This window comes from Choristoneura fumiferana, chromosome 4 (genome assembly GCF_025370935.1).
Source record: "Choristoneura fumiferana chromosome 4, NRCan_CFum_1, whole genome shotgun sequence".
NCBI classification, from domain to species: domain Eukaryota; kingdom Metazoa; phylum Arthropoda; class Insecta; order Lepidoptera; family Tortricidae; genus Choristoneura; species Choristoneura fumiferana.
This window is the reverse complement of record NC_133475.1, coordinates 6,595,084-6,620,414: the sequence shown is the minus strand read 5'-3', so window position 1 is coordinate 6,620,414 and position 25,331 is coordinate 6,595,084. Positions and strand designations below refer to the sequence as shown.

General features: G+C 37.4%; 1 protein-coding gene across 5 annotated transcripts; it reads right to left on the bottom strand.

The window, feature by feature from the left end:
• Window positions 1-339: 339 nt before the first annotated feature.
• Window positions 340-25,075, bottom strand: LOC141427364 (V-type proton ATPase 116 kDa subunit a 1-like). 5 transcript variants are annotated; one of them, XM_074086708.1, is made up of 14 exons: window positions 24,971-25,075; window positions 13,926-14,065; window positions 8,619-8,795; window positions 6,823-6,983; window positions 5,684-5,864; window positions 5,341-5,517; window positions 4,865-5,077; window positions 4,369-4,519; window positions 3,554-3,927; window positions 3,250-3,359; window positions 2,851-2,978; window positions 2,026-2,258; window positions 1,330-1,555; window positions 340-539 (listed from the first exon to the last, which is right to left on the bottom strand). In XM_074086708.1, exons 2-14 carry the CDS (start codon window positions 14,040-14,042, stop codon window positions 364-366), a joined length of 2,424 nt encoding a protein of 807 aa, XP_073942809.1. In that variant the 5' UTR covers window positions 14,043-14,065; window positions 24,971-25,075; the 3' UTR covers window positions 340-363. The 5 variants fall into 5 exon arrangements, with proteins under 5 accessions (XP_073942809.1, XP_073942807.1, XP_073942808.1 ...); XM_074086706.1 differs by having other exon boundaries at window positions 24,967-25,066; XM_074086707.1 differs by lacking the exon at window positions 24,971-25,075 and adding an exon at window positions 24,252-24,341.
• Between the last annotated feature and the right edge of the window lie 256 nt (window positions 25,076-25,331).

Sequence of the window (25,331 nt, the reverse complement as noted above, 5' to 3'; positions counted from 1 at the left end):
TTTTGAACAGAACGACTAAAGATGAATAATTTATTTTCCCGAATAGAACTTGCAGCTGCAACACAATTCGTCACGCAACACAGTTCAAATTGTCTTACACCGCCACGCACACACAATATTGAGTTAAGTCACGAACATAGAAAAAGCCAAAAAGGTCCCAAATGGAGTAAAAAGTTTAAATATTAAAGTGTGTGTATCAAAGGGTTAATTGGGTAGGTATATTTTTGGTTAATACAAAACTATTTAGTCCGTCAGTGACATTATAATCAAAAAAAAATGACAAAGATAAAGCTCGTCAAAGTTCGGAAGTGGTTATACATCACTCCTTAAAAAAGTGAAGGTAGGCGTGACGTCAACGTGAACTCACCAGTGCAAACGCAGGGTGTGAAGGAAAGCGGACAGCCCCTCCATCATGACCAGGATGGCGAGTGTGAACAGCGACCAGAACCAGAATATGACGTAAAGCTTGATCGCGCCCACGTAGCTGTGGTCCTTCAGACCCATCTGTAGCACCATGTTCCACAACACTTCTGACAGTTCTGTAACAGAATATTTTATAAACTGGGATCAATATCTGACACACTTTTTGCATAAATATCTGATACGACTCTATTTCTAGGGCCGGTCTCATGACGATGTTTTTGTACGCTCCACTGTGGGAGATATTATTATTATTTTTAATGCACTGAACAAAAAGGGTATTGGAAAAGATCAGGAAGAGTAAAAGAAATAAATAATACTTATAATGTAATGTTGTTTTGAGATAGGAATGTATATAAATTAAGCTTTGAAATTATACAAGGTGGATTTTTTTAAGGTCACTTGGAAGGAAAAAAAGTCTAAATGTTGAAGGTACGCTTATTTCCTGAAAGGAAACATTTTATAATTTTTAAAAAGAAAAAAACATTCTAAACATTTACTAACAAAGCTTAGATACATATTAATGAAAATTAATAAAAATAAATATTGAATGATAATTAATGAAATATTAATTGGTCAGAAAATTAAATTGGTTTTTAATGTCTTATAAAAATATTGCATGCTTAATGTAGGTAGAACAAAAGCTCATCCTGACTCGCGAAGAACTGTATAATTTGTATCACTATGTTCTGGCAATAAATTACTTTGAACTTCTAACTTTGCCTTATCAGTCACATGGGAATTTCGAAAATTCCTTCCTTAGTGCATCTTTAAGATACTCGAGATACATGTATGCCAACTTTCAAGTCTCTAGCACCAGTAGCTGTGCCTTGTCTGTCAGTCAGCACGGTACTGTTTTATAGGTATTGATTAAAAGTAAGCTATCCAGCTCCACATTCATGTTCTTACCTGCGTGAGCGAGTGACAGCGCCCACAGTCGAAGATAAGAAGCAGTGTGGGAGATGGTACTGAGTACGTATTCGATGGTGTGGATGCCCTGGTGGATCATGATCTCGCTGAAAGGTTCTTCCTCGTGATCGTGGGCCGCAGCTTTGGCGGGTTTAGATGCCTCCTCGATGTCGGTTTGTTCTTGCATTTCGATGCCGGCGTTTACGCTGCCGTTTGAGTTTTCGGGCTAGAACAGAAGTTAGCAGTTAAAATATAGCTTTACATAAAATTTGGGACAAATTGCCCTCAGCAGATGGGCCACACCGACAAAAATACGAATAAAACGATAGTGCTCATAATAATGATGAAAGATTAATAGAGAGGCAGTATTTTTTGTGTTTTAGAATTTCAAGGCAACCGCTTTTCATTCGCTGCCGGACGTCAGGCTTAAGACTATAGGTGCCGCAAACGCACATGTACGAGTTCAATTGACTGCTTATCGTGAAAACGGGACTGGGTGAAAATGACAAAAACGTATAACTAGGTATATACGTTGATGGCAGTCAATGCGTTAAATAAGCAGCGGATACTTATCACACGCAGGTTCGCATGTAATTTAACAACAAGAAATCCCTATCCTATGCATTAATTTACGATGAATCAGCGTTTTTTGAACACCGTTGTTCGATCTTTAAACAGGAGTTTTCCCAAACATACCTTAGCATCATGCTTCTTCTTCTTTTTGCTGGCGCTCAACAAGTACAAAGGTTTCCCGAGCAGCATGACAGGGATGCAGCACAGCGCGACCAGCACGAATATGCGCTGCAGTTTGCCCTGCCCCTCGAACATATACTCGTGGCATCCCTCCTGGGGCTCCGTCGAAGAAAACAGCATCATGTTGATGAAGAGGATGAGGACTGAAGGCGCGCATCCCTGTCTGTAGGCTTCGTCTGTCGGCGAAAGTAATTGGCAATATTGGAAGCAGGTTTAATATAACAAACACGTTGTTATTACTCTCCTTGACTAGTTGTACTATCATTTTCAATCAGATGACCCGCTTTCTCGTTTTCCTCCCTCTCATAATAAAAAAACATAACCTTTACCTGCGCCTTCGGTAGCGTAAAGGATTTCGGTAGTTGTTAATATTACTTAATTCCGTACGGTATTTCTTAATTTGAATCGTGGTCCCCATTTACGTTGTGTGAAGGACACTCGTGCAAAATTACATATCTAGACTTAGCTTTCGAGATTTTAGGATTTTACTTACATGTTTAATCTTGTTTTCTCGTGTGTAATATTGCATATCTCTCAATATTATAATTTAATAGCAAATATAACCGATCGAATACAAAATGACAAATTCCTATTCTTACAATCTGTCTTTGCGAAACAATGTCAAGAACTGCTCAAAAGATAAGACCTCACTCCAAAAAGGCATTATTTGCGGAGACGACTTTTGAACACCGATTTATTATAAAAGCTAGATATTATCGACCGCAGATAATGATGACCAAAAATAAGGAAGTATTCTTATAATCTTACCCTCAGACAGAGTGCTGTAGGCGATCCATTTGTAGAACATCATGAACACCATGTAGGCGAACAATAGAACCAAGAAAATAATCTGAGGCAGGAACTCCAGGAAGATAGAGTAGCGGCGCTTGAAGAAGCTGACAAAAAAATTATAACCGTTAAATATGACTAACAATAAGTTATTCAGTTCATAGAAAACTGCGATTGTACTTGTTTTGTTATTTAGTGGCAAGGTCATTGTTGGACACGCGTTTATTGTTAGATTCTTATACTGCGTAAAAGGGTTGCATCTATACTCTAAATAAGTACCTTAGATACGTACGATAAGTACCTATCTATTATTAATGCATGAAATGAATGTAGAGTCCCTAATGAGGGATAATAGGTACACATCAACATCAAACTTACTTGTAGTTGACGACGCTCATGCAGACTCCAAAAATCATGTGGACGACACCGAAAATGATGGACAGTTTCATTTTGTAAGAGTTCAGAAAGATGATCTTGTTGTCAGCAGTCTGGATGAAAAAAAAACGCATTGATTAAATTACTCTTTTGAGAGAACTACATTATAATTTAGAACATTTACTACGAATGACAGCTCGGTGAGACTGCTGCTTGAATGCGTTTTCCTTTTGTTTTATTATTAAAAATGATTGCATTTTCTAAGTTATAATAAGTTGTTTATTGTGAAATAATCATGGCTATTTACCTGCCAAATAGGATCAATACCGATGAAGTACGGCTCGTCGATATAAGCAACTTTGGGATCGAGCTGCAGCGCCGCATTGTGTTCCATGGTCTCGTCGTCATACGGGACACGCCATGATGTCCCGAATATGTTCATAGACTTTGAAAATATATCGTTATAAACCAATCCAGTGTACATAGAGAAGCAACCCATGAACAATATGATGTAGCGGCCAGCGAAGAAAATGTTCCAGATTTCATTCTTCGATTTTATTGCTCCAAGGGAAACTTCCTTGATGACCATCCAGAAGCCGAATAAGAACATTATGAAACCGTGGCCGAGATCGCCGAACATCACCGCGAATAAGAAGGGGAAAGTGATGATCGTGTAAAGGGCTGGAAACAAAAAAAAACATATTTTTCATATGTTTTACATTAAGCATTTATTTTTTTGTTTTAATTTACAGCTTTGGACTTTGTTTAAAATTTACCATGAAACTTCTAGTAAATTGTTTAAGTTACCACTTAAAATCAAATGGAAGTGTTACCTTTCCGTCGCTTTTTAAGATACAACCTTTTGAAAGTGTTTGGTTTTCGTACAAAAACCGTAGATATCAAAACCTATGAGGTACTCTCACTACATAGAATTATACAATTTGGCAAGAAGCAAAGCCTCTCAACACATTTAAATGTAAAAGGATATCCGCAAAAAAATACTTAATTTTTCTCAGAAATAAATGCCACCTAAGAACAGATTTAATTATCCTGAGCACGCGAGTCTCACTCGCACATGGTCGGTTTTTTTAAAGATTTCAATATTAAATTGACCACACTTACCAGGGTTGCATTCTCTGTAGGAGGCGACACCGTACGAGTCAATAAGAGTCTGGAAGCCACGAGTAAAGCGGTTGGTTCTGTTGAAAGTTGGGGGCTCCTCGTCTGTCTCAATGCAGTTTAGGAACGAAGGGATAGAGCTTCCGCATGCATTCTGAGGGTAGAAAAATCCACGTAAAGCTACCAATTAAGTGAGACATTCCACTGTCGTATTACTTTTGCGATGCTTAATGAAGAATATATTTTCACTCAAATATTTTTTTGTATATTGATGACGTCAGCAGTCATACATATAACAGTCACAAAAATCAATCATTCTCATCAAACGTCAATTACGCATTCACGCAATAGTGATGGACAGCACAGGTGTGATTAAATCCTGGGTGGGTAAAAATCAAGCAAGTTCAAAACTCTATTTTTTAATTCGTGAATCTAAACAGTCTACTGCCATCTCATGGCGTAGAAATAACATAAGGGATAAAACTTTATTTAAACTCACAGATCCGTCAGCCAAAGCCTTCTGCACGTTGGGCAAGTCTGCGGTAGGGACCCAGCACTCGCCGATGAGGCACTTTTTGGTGACGTCCATGTTAAAAAGATTCAGCGTGTGGTAGATGGCCTTCATTTTGCGGACCATGATGGACCAGCTGGCCAGTTCTTTGGCCACGCTGGCGAGCACGCGCTGCCGGTGGTCGCGGGTTTGGTTCAGGACCTGAAAAAGGTGAATGGTTTTATCAAGTGGTGCTATCTTTAGTCCATTGGTCTAATCTAGGCCCCTGTAAAGCATTGTCACATTTGGCAATGAGATATACACGCAATCAAAGTTTCATAATATTATATTCAACATTCCTTTGACAGACGTTGTTGGATATTAGGGTAAAGGCCCTTGTCCCATGAGGCATTGTTTTTAAACCTTCCATTGATTCACAATACCACGGTCTGGCGGAACGATAAGTAAGGAGCGTTAAAACTTACCATGTTAAGATCCTCAAGCCGAGTTCGTACACCTTTAACCATGTCTTGCCTCTCAACGTTGGATGGCGGGCAAGGGTACAGTGACGCGTGGAAACCGGTGCACACTTTCTTGATGCGAGACTTGAGCTGCTCGCCCTGGAAGAAGGCTACGAACACCGTCTTGTATATTTCGTTACCCTGTAGAGTAGAAAAAAAAGAAATCAGTATACAATCAAATCAGTAATTAACATGACCGAAATACGCCACAGTATTATATTATGAACGCAAAAGTGTTACATCGTCGCATCAGGTACTTACCAGGCAACCAGGTCATGAGGCTAATCAGTTACTTAGTGTTACTCACAGTGTTAGGATCCTCAAGAGGCTTATCCAGCTCTGCGCGTCGCAGGAACACGTTGCCACGCGATATGCGCCACAACATGCGTTCGAAGGCCGGCACACGTTCGCGGTTGACCACGCCGGCGACGAAGCCGAGGCGGCCGCGGGCCGCTGCCTGTGTGCCCGCCTCGTCTGATATCAGCGACCTGGGGTGCGACTTTGCATAAGTAATAGTGTAAGGGTGTTTAAAATTGTTTAACGATTTCCTATAAAAATTTTTTTTCATTTTAGCGGGGGCACCCCCATATAGTAATTACCTAATTATTTAGGCCCCCCTATAGAAAAAATACCTACTATGGAACTTCAGAAAATTAACATTCTGGTTTTACACTGTAACTAACTATACTTGGTTTGGATAGGTACCTAACTCCTATTTAACTAAATGTAAACAAAAAAAAATCCAATTGGAGTCTTAGGGGCTGTTTCACCATCCATTGATTAGTGTTAACTGGCGGTTAAATGTGATGCCGTCTCCGTCTATTCGAACAAAACAAATAGAGACAGCATCACATTTAACCGTCAGTTAACACTAATCAATGGATGGTGAAACAGCCCCTTAAACATTGAAATTCCCTCATTAAACTATCTAAACATTTACATTTCTGTATTGAAATACACTAAGTCTAGTTTGCATTACAATGATAGATACTTAAGTAAAATGTTTTAAATCCTTGAATGTACCAAATCTGGCAGCTAAAGTTTGTTTACATTTAGTTAAATACCTATCCAAACCAAATATAGAGCACATTGAAAAAACCAGAAAAGACCTCTTTTCTACAAAATAAACAGGTACCTCAGAATTTAAATTGGGCTTTTGTTTACTTACAGCTTATTTTAATAAATAAGGTCTACCTGTGTGATTAATTAAGCTTTTCTACAATCAAAGGCCGATTAGAACGAACTGCATCTATGTTTTTTTTTCTGTATTGTTTTCTATGTGGTTGATGATCCATTGTACGTTAAACTAGTTTGCTAAGGTCGTTCAGAATTCGAAAAAAAGATCTGTTTCCTTTTTCATTTGAATCTTCAGGAAAACGTACAAAACCGACGAGTCCCACACGACATTAACATACTGGTTGTACTGTATTGTTCTGTATATCTCACTTAGTCAGAGAATCCATGCCAATCTCCTCCTGCGCGAGGAAGAAGGCTTCCGTCTTCTCTAAGACGTGACGGAGCTCCGTCAGCTCCAGGTAGTTCTGTTTCAGGTTCACGGCATTGTGGGACAGCTCCAGAATTTCGTTCTCTGTCTTTTCCAAATGTGCCTGTGAAAAAAATATATTTAAAGCTCAGTTTAGCAATAGCTTACGGTACCACTTCTAAATAGTTCGCTTTTTGCATTTCCACCAAAAATGTACGAGGATGAGTTGCGAGGAAAGTGTTTTTCATGAACCAATAGAAACGCTTTATTCACCTATCCTCGCACAGCACATCTCTGGTGGAAACAGCTGAGCGGAGCGAGGCGAGGTAAATGAAGCGTTTCTATTGGTTAACGAAAAAAACACTTTCCTCGCAACAAAATATGATATTATTCTCGCACATCTCTGGTGGAAACAGAGCCTTACGGCCCCCAATGTAATGCAACTTGCACGGTTTTTCATGCTGATCTAAACTAGGCTTATGAATCAAAATGTAATCCCTCTTGCCCCTCTTGGTATGGTATGAATACAAAAACAATGACAGTATAAAGTTTTTTATACCAGTATTTGTATGTGTATCGGTAACTATGTGCAATGCATTGTAATTGTTGCAGTCCAAAAAGCAAACTGAATACAATGCAATTTACACAACGAATGTCTCTCTATCGCACATTGAAAACCGGATATCAGATCGCCACGCTTCCCGAACAGAATGGTGAAGGAGTCATCACATTTTTATACAGAACTAAATTCGAAATGATGTTTCTAGAAAATATTAAACGTTTGTACACCCATTTATGTTTATACATTATCTATCACCTAATTTCATCTATTGATGTAAATTTCCTTTTCTTCTTGAAGGACTGTTGCCGTCAGCTTCAGACGGCTATTACCACAGATATAGATTACACTAGATAACGCAAATACCTCAATCTGTATGAAAACCAACCGTGTCACTTTTTTATAACTACTGTGACGTCTCAAGAGACATTCCCCGATGTCCGCGCAAAATCGATTCAAATGCGCCGCCCGCCCGCGCCGTGGGGCTCGAGTCCGTCACTAGTCATGATTAGTCAGTTAGCAGTCAGTCTTTGTATGGGGCCAACCTCGACGTTTGGTCGGGGTTCGGACACACGAAGTAATGCATTTGTGTAATCTAGTGTAATCTATATCTGTGGCTGTTACAGCTTACCGGAGAGAGGGCGAGCAGCCAGATATGGGCCGCTCGGCAAGTAAATTCCCTCATAATTTTTTTTTACCAATGAGGGTTTCTTTAAAGACGAAATATCGCTAAGGTGGCGTTAATATAGAGAGGTTCGTTTGATATTACAGTCTTTTGTGATTTGCTTATTTAGTTATTTAACCAATCACAACGTGACGCATATTTTAAAGTCGTTAAACAGACCTCACCGTCTGTCACAGAAACCATCATTTGTCGTTTTGTCTGAAACGAAGGATCAAAATCTTTATTATATGGGCCTTTTCATCAAGTTTTTTTTTATTCGACTGGATGGCAAACGAGCAAGTGGGTCTCCTGATGGTAAGAGATCACCAACACCAGAGGTATCGCAGATGCGTTGCTAACCTAGAGGCCTAAGATTGGATACCTCAAGTGCCAGTAATTTCACCGGCTGTCTTACTCTTCACGCCGAAACACAACAGTGCAAGCACTGCTGCTTCACGGCAGGATTAGCGAGCAAGATGGTGGTAGCAATCCGGGCGGACCTTGCACAAGGTCCTACCACCTGCAAAGCAAGTTACCTCAAGGTCGATGATTTCCCGAGGGTTGGGAGCCCTCGGCGCCTCTTTCACGTCAGGCACGTGCACTCCATCCTTGTGCACTTCGGACTCGATGTAGCGAAGCTTGCGCTCCATCTCGTCGCAGCGACGGACCTCATTTACGAATTTACGCTGGAACGCGTTTACGTCTGGGTTAAGCTGGAAAAAGAAAGAAAAATTAATAGAATGCAACCCTGGGCCGAATTTAGGGTTGACTACCCTTGGTGGTGTTTCTTAATACATCAAGGGCCTGTTTCACCACTTCTTAATTTTAAGTGTCAGATAAAAGTAATGCCGTCTTTGTTTATTCGGAAAAACAAACAGAGCTGGCATCACTAATATCCATCACTTAAAGTTAGTCGACAAGTGGTGAAACAGGCCCTAAATGGCGAAATTTTAGAGGCCTAACGCACATTAGTAAGTACCTTAGATTAGCTCTAGGTAGGTAGGTATTGTACAATTTAAACTAAATGCTGTAGGTAGTGTGGATAAACACATATTAAAATTAATTAATACTTCCTATTTGAACTTTGCTTTTAATTTATGAATGCAACGCTATATGCAAGCCACCACGTTTAAAGTAGACCGACACCATTTACATAAACGTTATATATTACATACATAATTTAACATTAATTTCACTGTCGTTGGATCTTTACTTTCGTATTTTACGATTTGAATCAAAGGGTTTATGTAGTGCATTGGCTATTGGCGATTGGCTATAGGCGACATAGAGGTACCGTTTTTGCCATTTTGGCTCCGGAACCCTGAAAAGGCAGTTCGTATCGTACCGTCCGTCAGCGGGACGGCAGGATACAAAATTCGAATTTTACAATTCGTAGTAGGACCTATAGTGCCTGGCTGCAGCAATGTAAGACACATCGTTCTGGCAACCCTAAGAATTAGTCCTTCAAGCAGCAAATAATAAAAATTCACATTCGCACGAATACGTGACAATACATAATTGAAAATGCTACTAGGAACTTGAATCATTCCTCATCATTGTCCGTGATGATGATAATAATATAGGTAATTAAGAATCATTTGAAGGTTTCGAATTTAATGAGGCAGATTTTTACTTTGGCTCAGATCATTTAGACATTTTATTCAATGTACGAATGTTTGCGCGCACGAGTGTTCCCCCTGTTACTTATGACAGTTTTTTATCTGTGAAATGATTTGCCAATTTTAATTTTTCATGCTGCCACGTTTCGATGGTCACTATGATTATAAAAAAAAAAATGAAGGTAATAAGTTTTAGATTACTCCCCCTAGGGTGAGCTTTTATGGAAGCGCAGGCGCAGTGGAGACACTAAAACAGCCATCAGCAGGTAGGGTAAAACGTGAATTTCAACGAATACTATTATTATGATTATTAAACGATATATACGATTATTAAACGACTAAAAAGCCATGTAAAACATTTCTAGTACCTACAGGTTCTTAGTGCTTCATTATGTAGGTATCGATCAATATGATATCGATAAAATAGCCTTGAACATGTCGAAACCGACATGTTGATATACACTTTATCTTACAGATAAAACGAGCAGATGCTCCTCTTCTAGTAAGAAAATATTTAACTATGATTAAAAGCGTAAAAAATTAGAGCTACATAAAATACAACCATTTTACCTTTAAAAGATTTGTGTTCTTTTTGTTTCATCTACGAAGTCAAAAGATTTCTTAGTTAAATGGGTACCTTGATCTGTCTATATCAATAAAACCCTTACCTTAACTTTCAATCGAAAAAAATGACATTAATTGATAGAAAATTACCGAGGTACCTATTTTTATACGCGTAATAACATAGGTAGGCACATTTTTGTGTTTTCATAGCTGTTAGGTAGTGGAAGTTATAAAACCAGTTCGGCGCTGAAATAATTCCATACCTAATAAATAAACATCAAACTATTAATACAATTTAACATGAAACTATTTTAGTCAGACTTATTTTTAACTCTTTTGCTGAACCTTACTTGATACGAGTCACATTTATCACTATTGTAAAACTAGTTTATCCAAGATAAAGAAGTAATGTCAAAACTATTGGCAATACATTTAAAATTCTCGTTCAGGGCCATATAATGTTCAAGGGTCAGACAGTCCAGGTGTCAATGTTCATTGTTCGAATGATAAGTTAGCGAGTCCATGGTGGTGAAATGGAAAGTCCTAGCGTACTGTTCATGAATGTCCTACTGTCCTAGCGTCAAAAAGTCCATGGTCAAAAAGTTCGAAAGATGATATGTCCTACTGTCGGAAAGTCCTAGTCGTCAAAAAGTCCCAGTGGTCCATGGAAAAAGTTCGAAAGATAAAATTTAATGTTCTAGTGTCTGAACTCTGAAAGTTCTAGAGCGTCAAAAAGTCCATAGACAATATTTTTATATGATTAAAAGATTTAAAAGTGTTGAGTGACGGAGCGCCTAAATGCCAAAATGTCTTACTTATTGTACAACAATATGATTATCTATCACCACTATTCAAATGATAAAAATAATTTTAAAAAAGTAATGGTAAATTGCTCATCTGCATATTGCCCAGTCTAACATTTAATACCCTGAGGCCCAATCTCGGATAGATCGAGGATACATCTACAGCGGGTGTCTCAAAACTTAAAGTAAATATTTCACTTAAAAAAGCTCTCTGTATACCTACTGGTTTAGAATGTTTTTTTTTATATATCTAAACTAGGTTAGAAGTTATTTTATTTAATAATATTGGGAAAAATTCTAATATGGGTAATTATATAAATAAATATAATTACTTATTTAAATATATAAATGTACACCAATATAAGTAATTTGTGCAATTTGGATTATTACTTATGAATGACATTGAGATATTGTTACATTAGCCTTTTCAACAATTGAATATTATTACACTAGGACTATCCGATATTAAAGCATTATGTAACATTTTTTTTTGGACGTTGTGATATACAGACAATCCGACCAGGGGGCATTATAACCTTCGAACTTTTTGACAATGGACATTGTGACACCTGAACTCTCTGATCCTTGAACATATATCGTCAGTACTTTAAAAAAAACTCGTACCTTCCTCAAAAAAGATAATTTATCTGAGTGAACTTTACGAACATAATGTCACGGTTCAATTTTGTTGACATATTGACTTTAGATACGAGTTTTGTTGCCATATTGAGTTTTTCAAAGTGGTGACGATATGCCCCTGATTCGTTTAATTTAATTAAAGAAACATTTTTCTGCCTATTTTAAACTTATCGGCCAGCTTCCCGGTCCGAGATGATTTGACCCCAAATTACCAATAAGTGTGTCTATTAGCGTAACAACGCACGTCTATTGAATAGTCGTCAGTCAAATTCGAACATACTGGCTGTATGTATGAGAGGTCAAGTTGTAACGAAAAAGAAAAAGACTCAATTATTCGACAGCTATCTGAGGTTATCGCTAAGATTGTCTTTTTATGAATTAATATTGGCAATAAAGATTAAAAAAGTTCTAAAATTCATCATTGCATTTTAATAGGTACTGTTTCACATATTTCTTAATAGATTAGATAAATCTAATGATACACAAAGTTGACTATCTTATTCAGATTTGAAATAAATAATCGCTCCCTATTTCAGAGTCATAATAGTTAATGAAAAATGAGTTAACCAATGCTTTTAGCATATCAAACAATAGATACGTATTGTTAATTATTACATAATTTAAATCGAGCAAATTTACGTGACTCACGTACGTACCTATACAATGTAAATATTTCACTTTTTCTTCCCCGTCGTTTACAAAGTTAAGACGTTGAACGAATACAAAAAGTGCCAACGGTAGTTAATAAAGACAATAATTATAAAACGCACATTAGACGTTAATCACTGCGCAACATGCGTTTCTAACTCAGAAAAGACAAGTTACCTTTAAAGTGTCGTAATTGGAATAGAACAAGGTATGCAAAAAGGCGTTCTGGCATTACGACATATCCCACCCGTCTGGTATACTTATATTAGAAGCTCGCCAAGAGCATATAACCGGTCTGTACAGGGTTAAGCTTCCAAAAATCGCTGTCTAAAAACCTTAGAACATTGGGAGCCATGAAAACTTAGAACCCGTTCCAGAAGATTGGCGAAACATGAGTACAGAAAAATAACACACAATCATTGTTGAATGAAATCGCCATGTTTGTGAATGAGCTTCAAAAAAACGGAAGCGTGCGTTTGGGCGACTTAGAAATGTTTATGATTTTGCTAGACTGAACTAATGTACCTTCCTACCTAAGTTTTACAGAATCATATGCCCCATTATTTTTACACCCACTAAAAACCTATTGTTATAGCCAGCCATTGTGAGCTTAGGGCTCATGAAACTAAAATGAACAGCTGTGCGTACATGCAGTTTATTTTCTTCAAACAATCGTACTTTGTTATGTAAACTCGTATATTTATATAGGTTACGTAATATATTTATGTACCTACGTACCTATTCACTCATTGATGAAAAGTGCCTACGTCAGCTTTGCGTTTAAACTAACAGAAGGTTATGTTTCAATCTGTCAACTACTAGTTCTGAGAATTATTGTATTTATAGACTATAAGCAGTATACACCACATGGTACATATGGCACCATCGCCTCGTGATTTTTTAAGCATAACAACAACAGAGATGATAACCATTAAATATCTACTGCCGATTGCTCGCAATTATAAAAAGGGGTTGGATAAATCCCGATGTACTTGCTTTTTCTTCTTCAATGGGACACAAAAATGTTGAACATATTTGTGAGCCAAATCGTACACCAGCACAGTCATATATGAATGAGGAGTTCTCAGGTAGTCGGAACATGTACAGGGCGACCTCGGCAAACCCCTTGAGTGATCATGATCAGGATAATGATCAACCTGTGCTCGTAAAACACGGAGACTTTGATAGTAAATGTCGCCTGTAGTCTTATGCGGAACATCACTTCAGACTCTAGAAGTCTTTAGGAAAAAAATCAGGAAAACCAGTTAATCTAGAGCACAACTAGAGCCCTTCTTCTTAGTAATGGTGGCTAGTCTGCCTCGATTCATAAGCAAAAGACAATAACGTCAATGGCAAAAACTCTGAGATATTCAGCCCCAGCTCTTCTTTACATGAACTTGGCGCTCTCCTTGAGTTGGCATTCGAATCGAAGCATAAGGTTTGCCTGTCTTATTTCGAAGCCGAAGTAGCACACTGATGTAAGGGAAATAACAGCAAAATATTTTTTTACATTCTTCTAACCGTAATCTTTCGATGAATGTAGTTAGTCCTTAATACTAGGTGTACTTACATCTCTAAACTGCACGGTGCCGGCTTCTCCCAGCTCTGAGACCGAGGTGTATGCCGCCTCAGGTTGTATGAAGAGCTGGCAGAGAGCCATCTCCTCGCTTCGGAACATAGCCCCCATGGTGGTAGCTTATGTTCCTTCTTCTGCAATAAACAAAGACATTTAATATTATTATTACGATAAAACATATACTAACGCTTTTAACTAGATATCTAACTAAGATATTCATTGTCACGTTCAAGAATATTATTAATGAACGAATGTTCCGTGGTAACCGTGGAATATCAAACTGAGATTATCAATTTATTTTTTAGGAACTAACCTGTCACACTGTATTGTACCTACCTACTGACTTTAATCCCTTTTAAGTCCCTTGGTATAATTATTAAGGGGTAAACCTAGAGAAGTGAGATGCTCTGACTGATTCCGTTCTAATATTCTTATACTGAACGGAATTAGACAGATTTATTCAGCTCAGATGGTGTTCTGGGGTAAAAAAAACTCGATCCATTGACTAAGTGGGATAAAGTTATCGCAAAAGTAAACATAGGCATGGTTGTTTAAAGATGCGTCACCTGCTACTAGTAAGTAGGTAGATGTTTTTGCTCAGTTTAATATAAGTTAGCTTTATTTTTTGCTCGGGGCGTTTAATATTATTTGTCCATATTCATGGTAATGTAGGTATTTTAAGTCTTCTTCGTAATATTAAACGGAAGTCAATTGGTTTTTCTATCTGTTTTCCAGGTATGGTATATCATTTTAGAAACATCATAATGATATTGATATATAGGTACCTATGTGTAATGCAACAAATGGACAAAGTTTTAAACCATAACATGGTGGTGTAAGTAAGTAAGTAAATAAGTTTTGAGTAATATGTATCTGAAAACGTTTGAATCATTTCTTACTTAATCCCATCAAACACCGTTCGCCGTTCACCATGGTGTGACCTCACAATTCGACACCGCACAACCAGCACAGATGTCAGTATGTTTGTCAATGTACGTAATTAAAATGGCAATTTGTGTTCGTGGCCATATCCGACCGGAACGGGGGCAACTTAAATTATATCATGTGCTAATGTATGATGGAAGGTTGACTTTCATTGGCTGAGTGCTGAGTGGACACTTGTGGCTGTCGATTGCTTGTTATCATTGAGTGCTTGCTACACATTTATATTGAACTGCAGTTTATTTTTCTTTGAGAATCTAGGTGATGGCAATAAGTGTGAGATTAGTTATCGCATATTGTATCGCGTATCGTGCATAAACAGATTTCGTTTTGGAGTGGAAGTTAATAACTACTAGGTACGAGTATGTGGTGCCTTACGTATAGGTTTTATTAAAAGTATATTTTGCTTATTTCGCCATTAAAACATGAAAATTTAGTAGTTACAATTGCGAATTCAGCATTCAGCTAATTTTTGCCGACCGATGTTTGTATTATGATCCTCCATAGCTGGGCTCGGCTGTTATACGATATCTAGAACATAAATAGTCTTAGAAATCTGTCCAATTGAGCCAAGTAATTTGATTTAGATAATGACCATTACAGGAGCTAGTTTTTATCGAATTAAAGCAGTTAGTGGAGATTGTGGGCACCGACCGTGTCCAATATTCGACACGAGAAGTCGTGCGTGGCGTAGGAAAAAATCGTACGCCGCGAAATGCTTCGAAAACAAGCCGCCATCGTAAAACAACAAAACCATGAAACTAAAGGCGGCGGTTGTTATGAAAATTGGCATCATAGATTACGTTGACGTTCTCATTCAGTGAAGCAGGAATTAAATTCGCGGTCGGCCACAAGGCCAACGGTTTTTGTCGACCAGAGTTGTTCGGCCGTTACAGTTTTTACTCACTATCTCGAATTAACCTGAACGGTTTATAGATTGGAACAATAGGACGACGAACATTGAAAAAAAAAACGATCCATTTCCGAGGGCTTAACTGAATGATGAATCAATTAAGATGCGTGCGGGAAAAGACTCGGAAAGTCTAGTGGAAGCGAAGGCCGAGAGACTGGATATTACGAAGTCGTAAATCATGTGTATGGATGTCGCGTACGACATTATTTTGAGGACACACCGAGCCTGATACGACGATTTAACAGACTAGTTTGTAGACATGGATTAGTTAGTTCAATGATTTACCAGTTGCATTGCAATAAAACATGTTGCGGTGTCCATAAATTATTTTATGTTCCCGCCCGCGCTAACGCATTGCCAACCGACTAGCTATGTCAATCGTTCTGCGCACATCAAACAAAACCAAAATTACTTATGTACTTAGGTTTGAACAATGCTTTGCAAATCATGAACACAAGATTTTTTATTTCAATATGATAAATTGATCTTGGGACAAATTAGGTACACCAATTGACCCTCAATTGACCTATGGCACGATTATACACATATAATATTATTAATTATTATTATAAGGGTTTCTTGTATACGGTACTCTATAAAGCATAAAGGGTTCAAATAAATGTCGTTTTTTTAAGACCACGCGTAAATTTTTAACGATTCTGTTTTTTAACTTTCCTTGATTCCTGTTATTTTAGTTTTATGCTCCACAAAATAGCATCAGTAGAATGTGTCATCAAGAATAAACACTTTGTTGATCTACCAGCAGGTACGTCGCTCTGAAGGCAATCTCAGTTCCAAGGCTCCGGTTAGGCGTTAAAATACAATAGACTAGCACTAATTACGTTAACCATGATACTAACTGTCAATACGTAAGTAGTTATCATAATAAGCAAGGAGTACCTCTGAGAAGTGTTTTTGTGTTAACAATAGGGCAAATCTGCTGCTTGTCTCTCTCTCGTTGTGCATTAGTAACACTGTCACATACCTCATTATCATAATTGGTGTAAAACCTATTACCACTTGTGACTTCATAATAACTACCTGCTTAATAAAAACTAGTGGCGTCAAAAAATACCGCCCGCTAAAGTAAGCGACACATTTTTTATTTGCACCGGCGCTGGTGCTTATTCAAAACAGATTTACTTTAAATATACTATTTACTTATGCTTGTGCAAAGAAAATATGTGAAATCGTGGGTGGCATTTATTATAACAGCGTGTCTGTGTTGGAGTTCGTAATGATTAATCGAATGGTAATCCAGTCCAAGGCACGTGATGTCAGAGTGTATGAAATGGCAAACAGTACCAAGTAGGCTATCCAGTTTTTTGAAGGTTCCATGCACGGTAAGATACATGCGTGTAAAGGCCACAGTCTGTCGTGTATAAGCAAGTTTCCGGCCGGAACGGATCACATTTCCTACTATTTGACCTTTCTGTGGAAGTTTCTAGAACTGCGGGTACAGACAGCTGTGCATTAAGTGTCAACGTATCGGCTGCTAAATTCGAACTACATTAGTAAGTCAGCCGCCTCGAGTGGCAAGTTTAATTAAATACTTAGGTAAGACTATGTAATTCGTTTATCAAACAGAATATCGACACAAACGCTTTTTGACGATTACATAAGAAAATGATTTAAAGATATCAAACCGTAAATTCAAAGTCTAAGGGGCTGTTTCACCATCCATTGATTAGTCTCAACTGACGGTTAAATGTGATGCCGTCTCTATTTGTTTTGTTCGAATAAACGGAGACGGCATTACATCTAACCATCAGTTAACACTAATCAATGAATGGTGAAACAGCCCCTAAAACTTGTGTTTTTGTAAATATGCCATTATTCTATTGTAATTATATTGAGCGCTGCAAACGATATTATGGAGCGGTCACGCCGCGGTGACGGTGCGGAATCGCAGGGACGCCTCGTATGCGCTCCGTTTTAATCGCATGCCCTCCACACCTCTGCTCAAAATACGCAGACGGTGCGGGATTGCAGTGACGTGCCGTAAACGTCATGACTTTTGGTGGAGAACATGCGGTACAATTTGAACACAATCCGCAACCGTAGAATCATATTAAGAGTAGCGGAAGGTTAAAATAGTTACAATATAACAACATGCAGGGTCCCACAGGTTCAGCAAAAAGGAGGTTATATTCAAACCTAACTTGAGTTCGGTAATTTAATACGCACCAGCCTCTAAACTTACAATGAGCCATCAATTCTATTGCGGGCGAAAACAACCAATCGGAATTTGCATGAGCCTAATGAAATGTGAAGTCATCAAAATACTTCAAATGCGACGTAGGTAAGTACGAGTATTCGTTTATTTTAAGTCTTATTAAAGATCGTCTTATCATTAAAGCAAAAACATAACCCTCCTTCGGGCAGTCGGGTAAAAAGAGCCAACTCTTTTTTTCAAACGCAATCCTTGTCCTAAATGTATAAACTAACTATTTATAGTTATTTAATTACATGCCTTAAGCAGTTGAGGCATGTAATTTAATTACTATAAGTAGTCAACATAATGTACGTACTTATGGCTAGTGTTACGCATTTAATCGGTAATGGCTTGCTCTAGCTCAGGGCTTTTTAAAGTGGGGTCCATGGACCCCTTACGGGCAAGTGTGGTAATTCGGGGGTCCGCAATAGCACTGATATTATTTGATTAAGTATTCTACTAATAAATGTATACATACACCTTTTTTCATCCATGATATTAGATATTTAAAATTCTGTATATAAAATTCAAAATTCAAATGATTTATTCAGTAAATAGGCAGAAATGGGCACTTTTACACGTCATTTTTTAAACTACCAGCGCTTTCGGAAAGACCATCATTGCCAAGAAGAATGCGCCGCAAGAAACTTGGCAGAAAGTCATTTTTTCATAATAATATAATTACAAATAAAATACTTAAAAACTATATTACTTATACAATTAAAGAAAAAAAAATACAATACTAAACACTAACTATATCTACGTTCAGTGGAAGTGTAGAATGCTTCCACCGTCATAAATTTTAAAATAATAATAACAATAATTTAGTTCTGAAATATACATTTCAGGTCAAGTAACCATTAAGCTTTTGCATTTTGGATTATTATGTATATATGGTCCACGACTGCAAAAAGGTTTAAAAAACTCTGCTGTAGTTTTAGACGATTTCAACGTTGCTAGGACGTACTTAACTAAAAACTAATTTGTAACAAGGCGACAACATAGCTAGCTCTAGAGGAACTTGATTAGATAATTATTTATGGTCACAAAACACTAAAAAAATCAGGGGAGAACAACCTTTTAGAACAACATTTTACTTGTATTTGCCACGAGCTCTATCTATACCTGTTCCATTTTAATCAGGTGTTGTTTTTGTTAAACGCGCTCGCTATTTCGACACAGCTATCAATTTATTACCAAGTTTTCTGATATAAACAATTGGAGTAGATGAGGTAAACTGATGTAATTTTAGTAAGCCCGGCCAGATCCCCTATTTCCGTCGATAGCAGCAGGGCTACTACGAAACCCGAAACTCGAAGTTCGTATCGTACCGTCCCTCTCGCTTTAAGTGTCAGAGGGACCGCATGACACAAACTTAGAGTTTCGAGTTTCGTAGTAGCCCTGCAGGTACGATTGTATGCTATAAACTACGTTCAACAAGTAAGTCATTAAAATACTTCCGGGAAAGACAGACCAGAGATTCGTTTAATAATATCGCGGTCTTTATTTACCACAAGTTTTTTGCTTGCACCTAATTAAAGAGAAAAAGCTAATCCTACTATTGAGAAATATAATGCAAGGAAGCCTTAGTTACTGCTTAGCCAGAAAGTATTTGGGTAGTGTTTCCAGACTTTAGTACTCATTAATCTGTTGATTCTCAATATTTCGTATCGCTTCGCCCCGTTACCAGGTAGTACTTCTGGTTTCATCTCGATGAATCAAGCAAGGGAGGTCGAGATTGCCCTCTAAACCTACGAGACTTGCAAGGAGGCTAATCTTCTGCAAGCAAACATGAACATGTCAATGGGTTTATTCATCTGCATGTATAAAAGCCTCGGTCATAAAATGAACAAACATGAAAAAAAAAGAATGCTTTGTAGGACCGAACGATGAAAGAAGCTCTCTTCTTGAATAGTATTAGGTTATTCTTACAATCATAACCGAAGGTTGGTGACCCTGACTTTATCTCTGGTTTCAACAAGGGCCACAGACATGGCAGCGGCTTGGGGGTTTTATTTTTTTAATTATTTGTCTACGCAACGACAAATATATGGCGACGACTATATACATTTTTCGTTACGGAAACGTACGTATGTTTCAAATTTTGAGTTAGATGTATTCAATCGAATCATCTAAAATGAAGAAATGATTCGAGCTTGTTGTAAAATTTCCGTCCACGAAATTCTCATGTTCAGTTCACACCCGCGAAACATGTTTATGCTCCCCGCGGAACCGGATTAACCGTAGGCGTTGCGGAGGTCTTTGAAAACCATGAGATAGGTACCTTCCGTTCCAGGAGTTTGTAATCTCATCGAATTTTACTTCATCCAAGAGAATAATGTAGATAATAATATGCCTATGGCGATCTAAAAGGAAAATAATCGATAATCTACAAATATATACCTACGGTAAGTAGGTCAATATTTGCATAAGTCAGGCTGTTTGTTTGTATTGATTATTTAATTTTTTGTGCATTGATATACAGACATGCACTTTGGCGACAAAAAGATTTGTAAAGTATGAAAGTAAAGTTCCGAGAATACACTGAAAAATTTCGCCGTACCTACCAATCAACGCTTGGGTTGGTGTATATTGAAGCACGCATGACGGAATGACCCGGAACCGAGTTCGATTTCAAGTTTTTCTGGTTTTTTTCAATGATTTTCTATTTTCAATAATCTAATTTGGATAAAATATTCGTAACTGGAAAAAGGTCAAAATACTTAAGTCAATACTTACGAATATCGGGAAGTAAAAAAATCCAAGTTTTGAAAGTGATTTATCGATTATTTTAATAATACTTAAATATCAATGGACTTTTTGTGATTTAAACTTTTATTAAAGTTTATTGCTGAAATAAAACGATCAAAAGTAGGTAAACATATTAGAACAACAATCATAGAACAAGCCTCAAAGACGATTATCGATGGATTGCAATTATATCTACTTGCATTTGGATCTATTGAAAGCACATAATATATGTTTAGAAGATTGAGAAAATGTTCATCTTTGCGACTCAGACTATAATCCTATATATTTCTAATAATATAACCGTCATGAATATTAACGTTTCATGCCCAAGCCGGGCCATATTAATTCCTATAAATGGCTTACATTTCTTCTTCTAGTTAATAATAGCCCGAACGTATGGCATAAATTCCACTGTATTCCATAAACTGTGCCGGGACGACTGACGACATTAAATAAATTGTAATTTGTCATACCTAAACAATAAAAACTAGTGAAGTTTAAACTCTGCTATTTGTTGTATGTGTCATTCATAAGCATGAAATACGGCGTATTGAAATTTTAAGTATGGTTGCCATATGCTGTAAACACTACTTTAGGTAACCTACTTGAAACACACAGAGAGCAGGGGCGGGGCGCTACCGGTTGTAATATTCGAGCTAACATGAAAGAGGGCAAACAGAATACTGCGCGGGAAATAAGCGTGGCGAGGTATTCTGTGTGCCTTCTTTCACGTTAGCTTGAATATTACAACCGCACCGCTCCGCCGTCAGTGTGTTTCTAGGTTTAGTAAATCATATTGATTGATTAAAAATCACGTCACTTGTTTTTTTTTCACCTCAGAAGTGGTAAGTACATCACATTTCTCGCCTTTTTAATAAAAAAAAATGATTTGATTAGTCGCGGCGATAGACGGCACCATAGTACCACTAGTGTTTTCGGATATAACTGGGTTGGGGGTGACGTGGTAAAGTTGCTAGCATATTTAGCTCGTATAGCCAAGAGGTGCGGGTTTGAATCCCCTCTGGCGCACCGAAAAACTTTTTCAGTAAAAAAAATGTCGTATGTCAATACTTAAGACACTCAGAGCTGTGTCAATGTGTCAACTCAGTTTTTACTTCGCAACGGCCTTTTAGTGTTAAATACCGAGAAATGGGGTTTTGTCAGTTTTTTCATCATTAGTAGAAATAGATATATTTAAATATAAAGGTAACATCCAAAGAGGATTCGATAGAAGCGCCTGACTTGAAAAGTACAAAGTATTATGTTCTGATATACATGAAAATTCCAAACATCTTTATTTTATACTAATAGTCTACCCAGCTTCCACGTTACATTTGCCGGAAAAAACTTAGATAAAAAGTTTTATCTCGATTATCAAAAAACCAACAGATTATTTTAAGAGGCACTTCAGGCCATACTTAGACATGTAATAAGATGAATTGGAAACAGTCCTATCTTGTGGCGAGATATTTTATCTGTGACTAGTAGGTATAAGGAGCACGTGACGGTTGCATAATGACGTCAAGCACTGTTACGTTACCGCTACGTTAAATGAGTGTCACGAAAATAATTAAACATTTGCCTTACATGAATCAGAGGATACTTAACGTATTAACGAGGTACTCATGAAAAATTGTCTCTGGCGTTAATCGTAAACAAGATATTTCATGAATACGTAGAGTATTCATGATCACTATTAACGTATTAACGTATTAAAAACAAGATTAGGTACTCATACGCTGTTTTCGCTATAAGTCAATTCGAGCTTTTCGGGACCTTCATTAGGCCTAGCAGTTCGACATTCATAATATTAAGAAACTATTTAGGTATGTATTTTGAATAAAAATGCAAAGCTCAAGTGCCTAGAGGTCAAACGTAATTGGAGCATCCCTGCTACTGCTACACCTTGAGTTAAGACTCATGACGTTTTTTATGATACAAGTAATTAGTTTTGTTCGTACATGTGCCCTATTTCACAAAGCTACAAGTTACAATTTACAAGCAGTAGTCACTTTTCAATGCATACTATTAAACAAAGACTACCGCTTGTAAATTGTAACTTGTAGCTTCGTAAAATAGGGGACTGGTATATAGTGTTTTAAGTTTTTAATTAAAAAGATGCTTAAGTGTGTACTTATCAGAAAAACATAAGCCTTAAGTAAGACTATAGGGATGCTTGATTCTTGATAAAACCACCAAGAAACAATGGCCAGTCGATAAAGATCGGTGTTAACCAAGTGATGATAATAACGATCAACATCACTGCAACCTAATGATGTTTAATCAGAGTTGGATTAATTCCAAGGAAGCGATAAACTGCAGCTGCCATGAAACTGATTTACTTCACCATCTACCGAGTACCGAAAGGGACTAATTACAGTATGGCACAAGATGTAGAACATCGGTAATATCACAATTGTTTGGGTTTTACGAAACATGCTTTTTCGTATTATTTATCTACCTTTTCACTTTGATATAAATCCTATTTACGCAACCATTTATCTTTTCTTGCGATATATCTCTTCCTTTAAGTATACTTAAACCTTTCAACCCTAAGTTTAATACATTACCTAGTCCCCATTTTATTAATCAATCTTAACATCATCGTATTAGTTTCGGTCTACTACTTTGCCTACGATAGACAAAATAAGATTCTAAAAGTAAGGATGATACCCATTTGACTGGCGCTGTCTGAACTCGTGACCATCAAGTCAGCCTGAACTAAACCAAGTATTTTATTTCTATATTGTCTTCGCTTGACTGCACCCCCACTTTCCTATGAGACGCCATTAATGGATCCCCTTTAGTATTACACCTAGCTACAGTTTGTTTAGTCATCGGTGCGTGACGATAACTAAAGGTCGTCATGGTCAGAGTTATCTGCCTGCGCAACCCTTTTCTAATTGATGAAAATATCACCTTTTCAGATTTATTAGGTTCTGTGGACGCTATGGTGTGTGAATTTAAAAAGTTTACGTTAAAATTTTTGAGTAATGTAACTTAGTATATTTATAAATTAATTAGAGAGTCAACAGGGTTTCTTTTATGGGAACATCATATAAATCCCTATAATATCCTGTTTTACAGGTTAAGCTATTATTAACCAGATGTTTCCGAATGGTTGAAAGAAGAAACCGGTTGGCTGAGGTAGTATTTCAATGCATTCCTACTCGGAAATCAACTCAGCGAAATTGTACGCGTTCCGAACTTAAAAGTAGGTGTTAAAATCAACAACATGCATCTCTGATTGCAAACGCGAACATAGGTAATGTTCACATAAAATATTAACTGTAAGATAACGAAACAATTTAAAATAAATAAAAAGTCGTCAACATACAAACTTAATCAAAGAAGTCGTAAAAGTTTTAAAAGTTCAACACGAATGTGGCTGGCGGCTCGCATCAAATGAGTATTGAAGTTCGCGTTTCAATTTAATCTAGTTGGTTACTTACGGCGTGATAAATTGACTAATACACTTAGTTAAATATTGTGCACGCACCGGGTATGTTGAGACGCGTTTAGCGCGGTGGTCGCGCGGGAACTGAGCACGATTCGGTTTCGATGTTGGTGCCGCCGGCATGTGACCGCCAACTTCATAATGTGTGACCATTAAGCCCAGCTTACACATAGAGAAATTTTACTAGTAGCATTACATTGCGGCGTTCGATTGACCATTTAAAAATCGACTGTTCCTCGCCTCCGACATGTAGTGCTGCTTGTGCCATCTTTCTTGAATGTGAACTGGGCTTTACATTGGTTTGTTCACGTGTTATTTCACTCGAAATTTATAAACGTTAACTAGAAACTAATTAACTGGAGTCAACGTTAAACACGGGCAATTGTCTTTGTCAAGTGTAAAGAGTCGATTAAGAAAATGACCTAGGTAACATTAAAACTTTATTTTTACGAATGTTTAAGGAAGACGTGATCTTGAAAGGGCATTAAAAATGTACACACATTATCCGCGTTATGGTTAAAAATGAAATTGCACTTATGAACCTTATCCATAAGTCATGAACTATGATTAGGTGCATAGGGGAAGACAACTATGGAAATTACCACAAGATACTTTGAATCTTAGCCCTCTAGGTTGGTAACACATTTACAACCCTTTTTGGTGTTGCGGCTGTCTATGGGCTGGGCACCTTGCCTAACCACTTATAAAAAAGTTATATAAGTAACTTATAAAAAATTGTTATACAAAAATAACTTACCTACTTAAAAAATGTTCTCCGCGTAGAAACAACAGTCGTGCCGCAGTTTCCACCCGCGACTCGGCATCTGATGATAAGGAAATCAAGAGTGATCTCGTGATCGCACCGCGCGGTTGGCAGCACTGCGCCCGCGCAGCCTCTGCGCATCATTGTGAAATTCTCTTCCCCGGCATACACTGACGCTTCCATATAAACACGCTCGTAGATCTAGTGAAAATAGAAAGCAATGTAAATGTGAGCAGCTTATTTGGAAAAATAATTGTTCGCTAATTATTAGAATGTGTTTTTATAAAACACTTAAAATGATTTAGGTACTTACTTAAATTTATAATCAAGGATTTTTTAATAGTCACTCGTGTAATTAA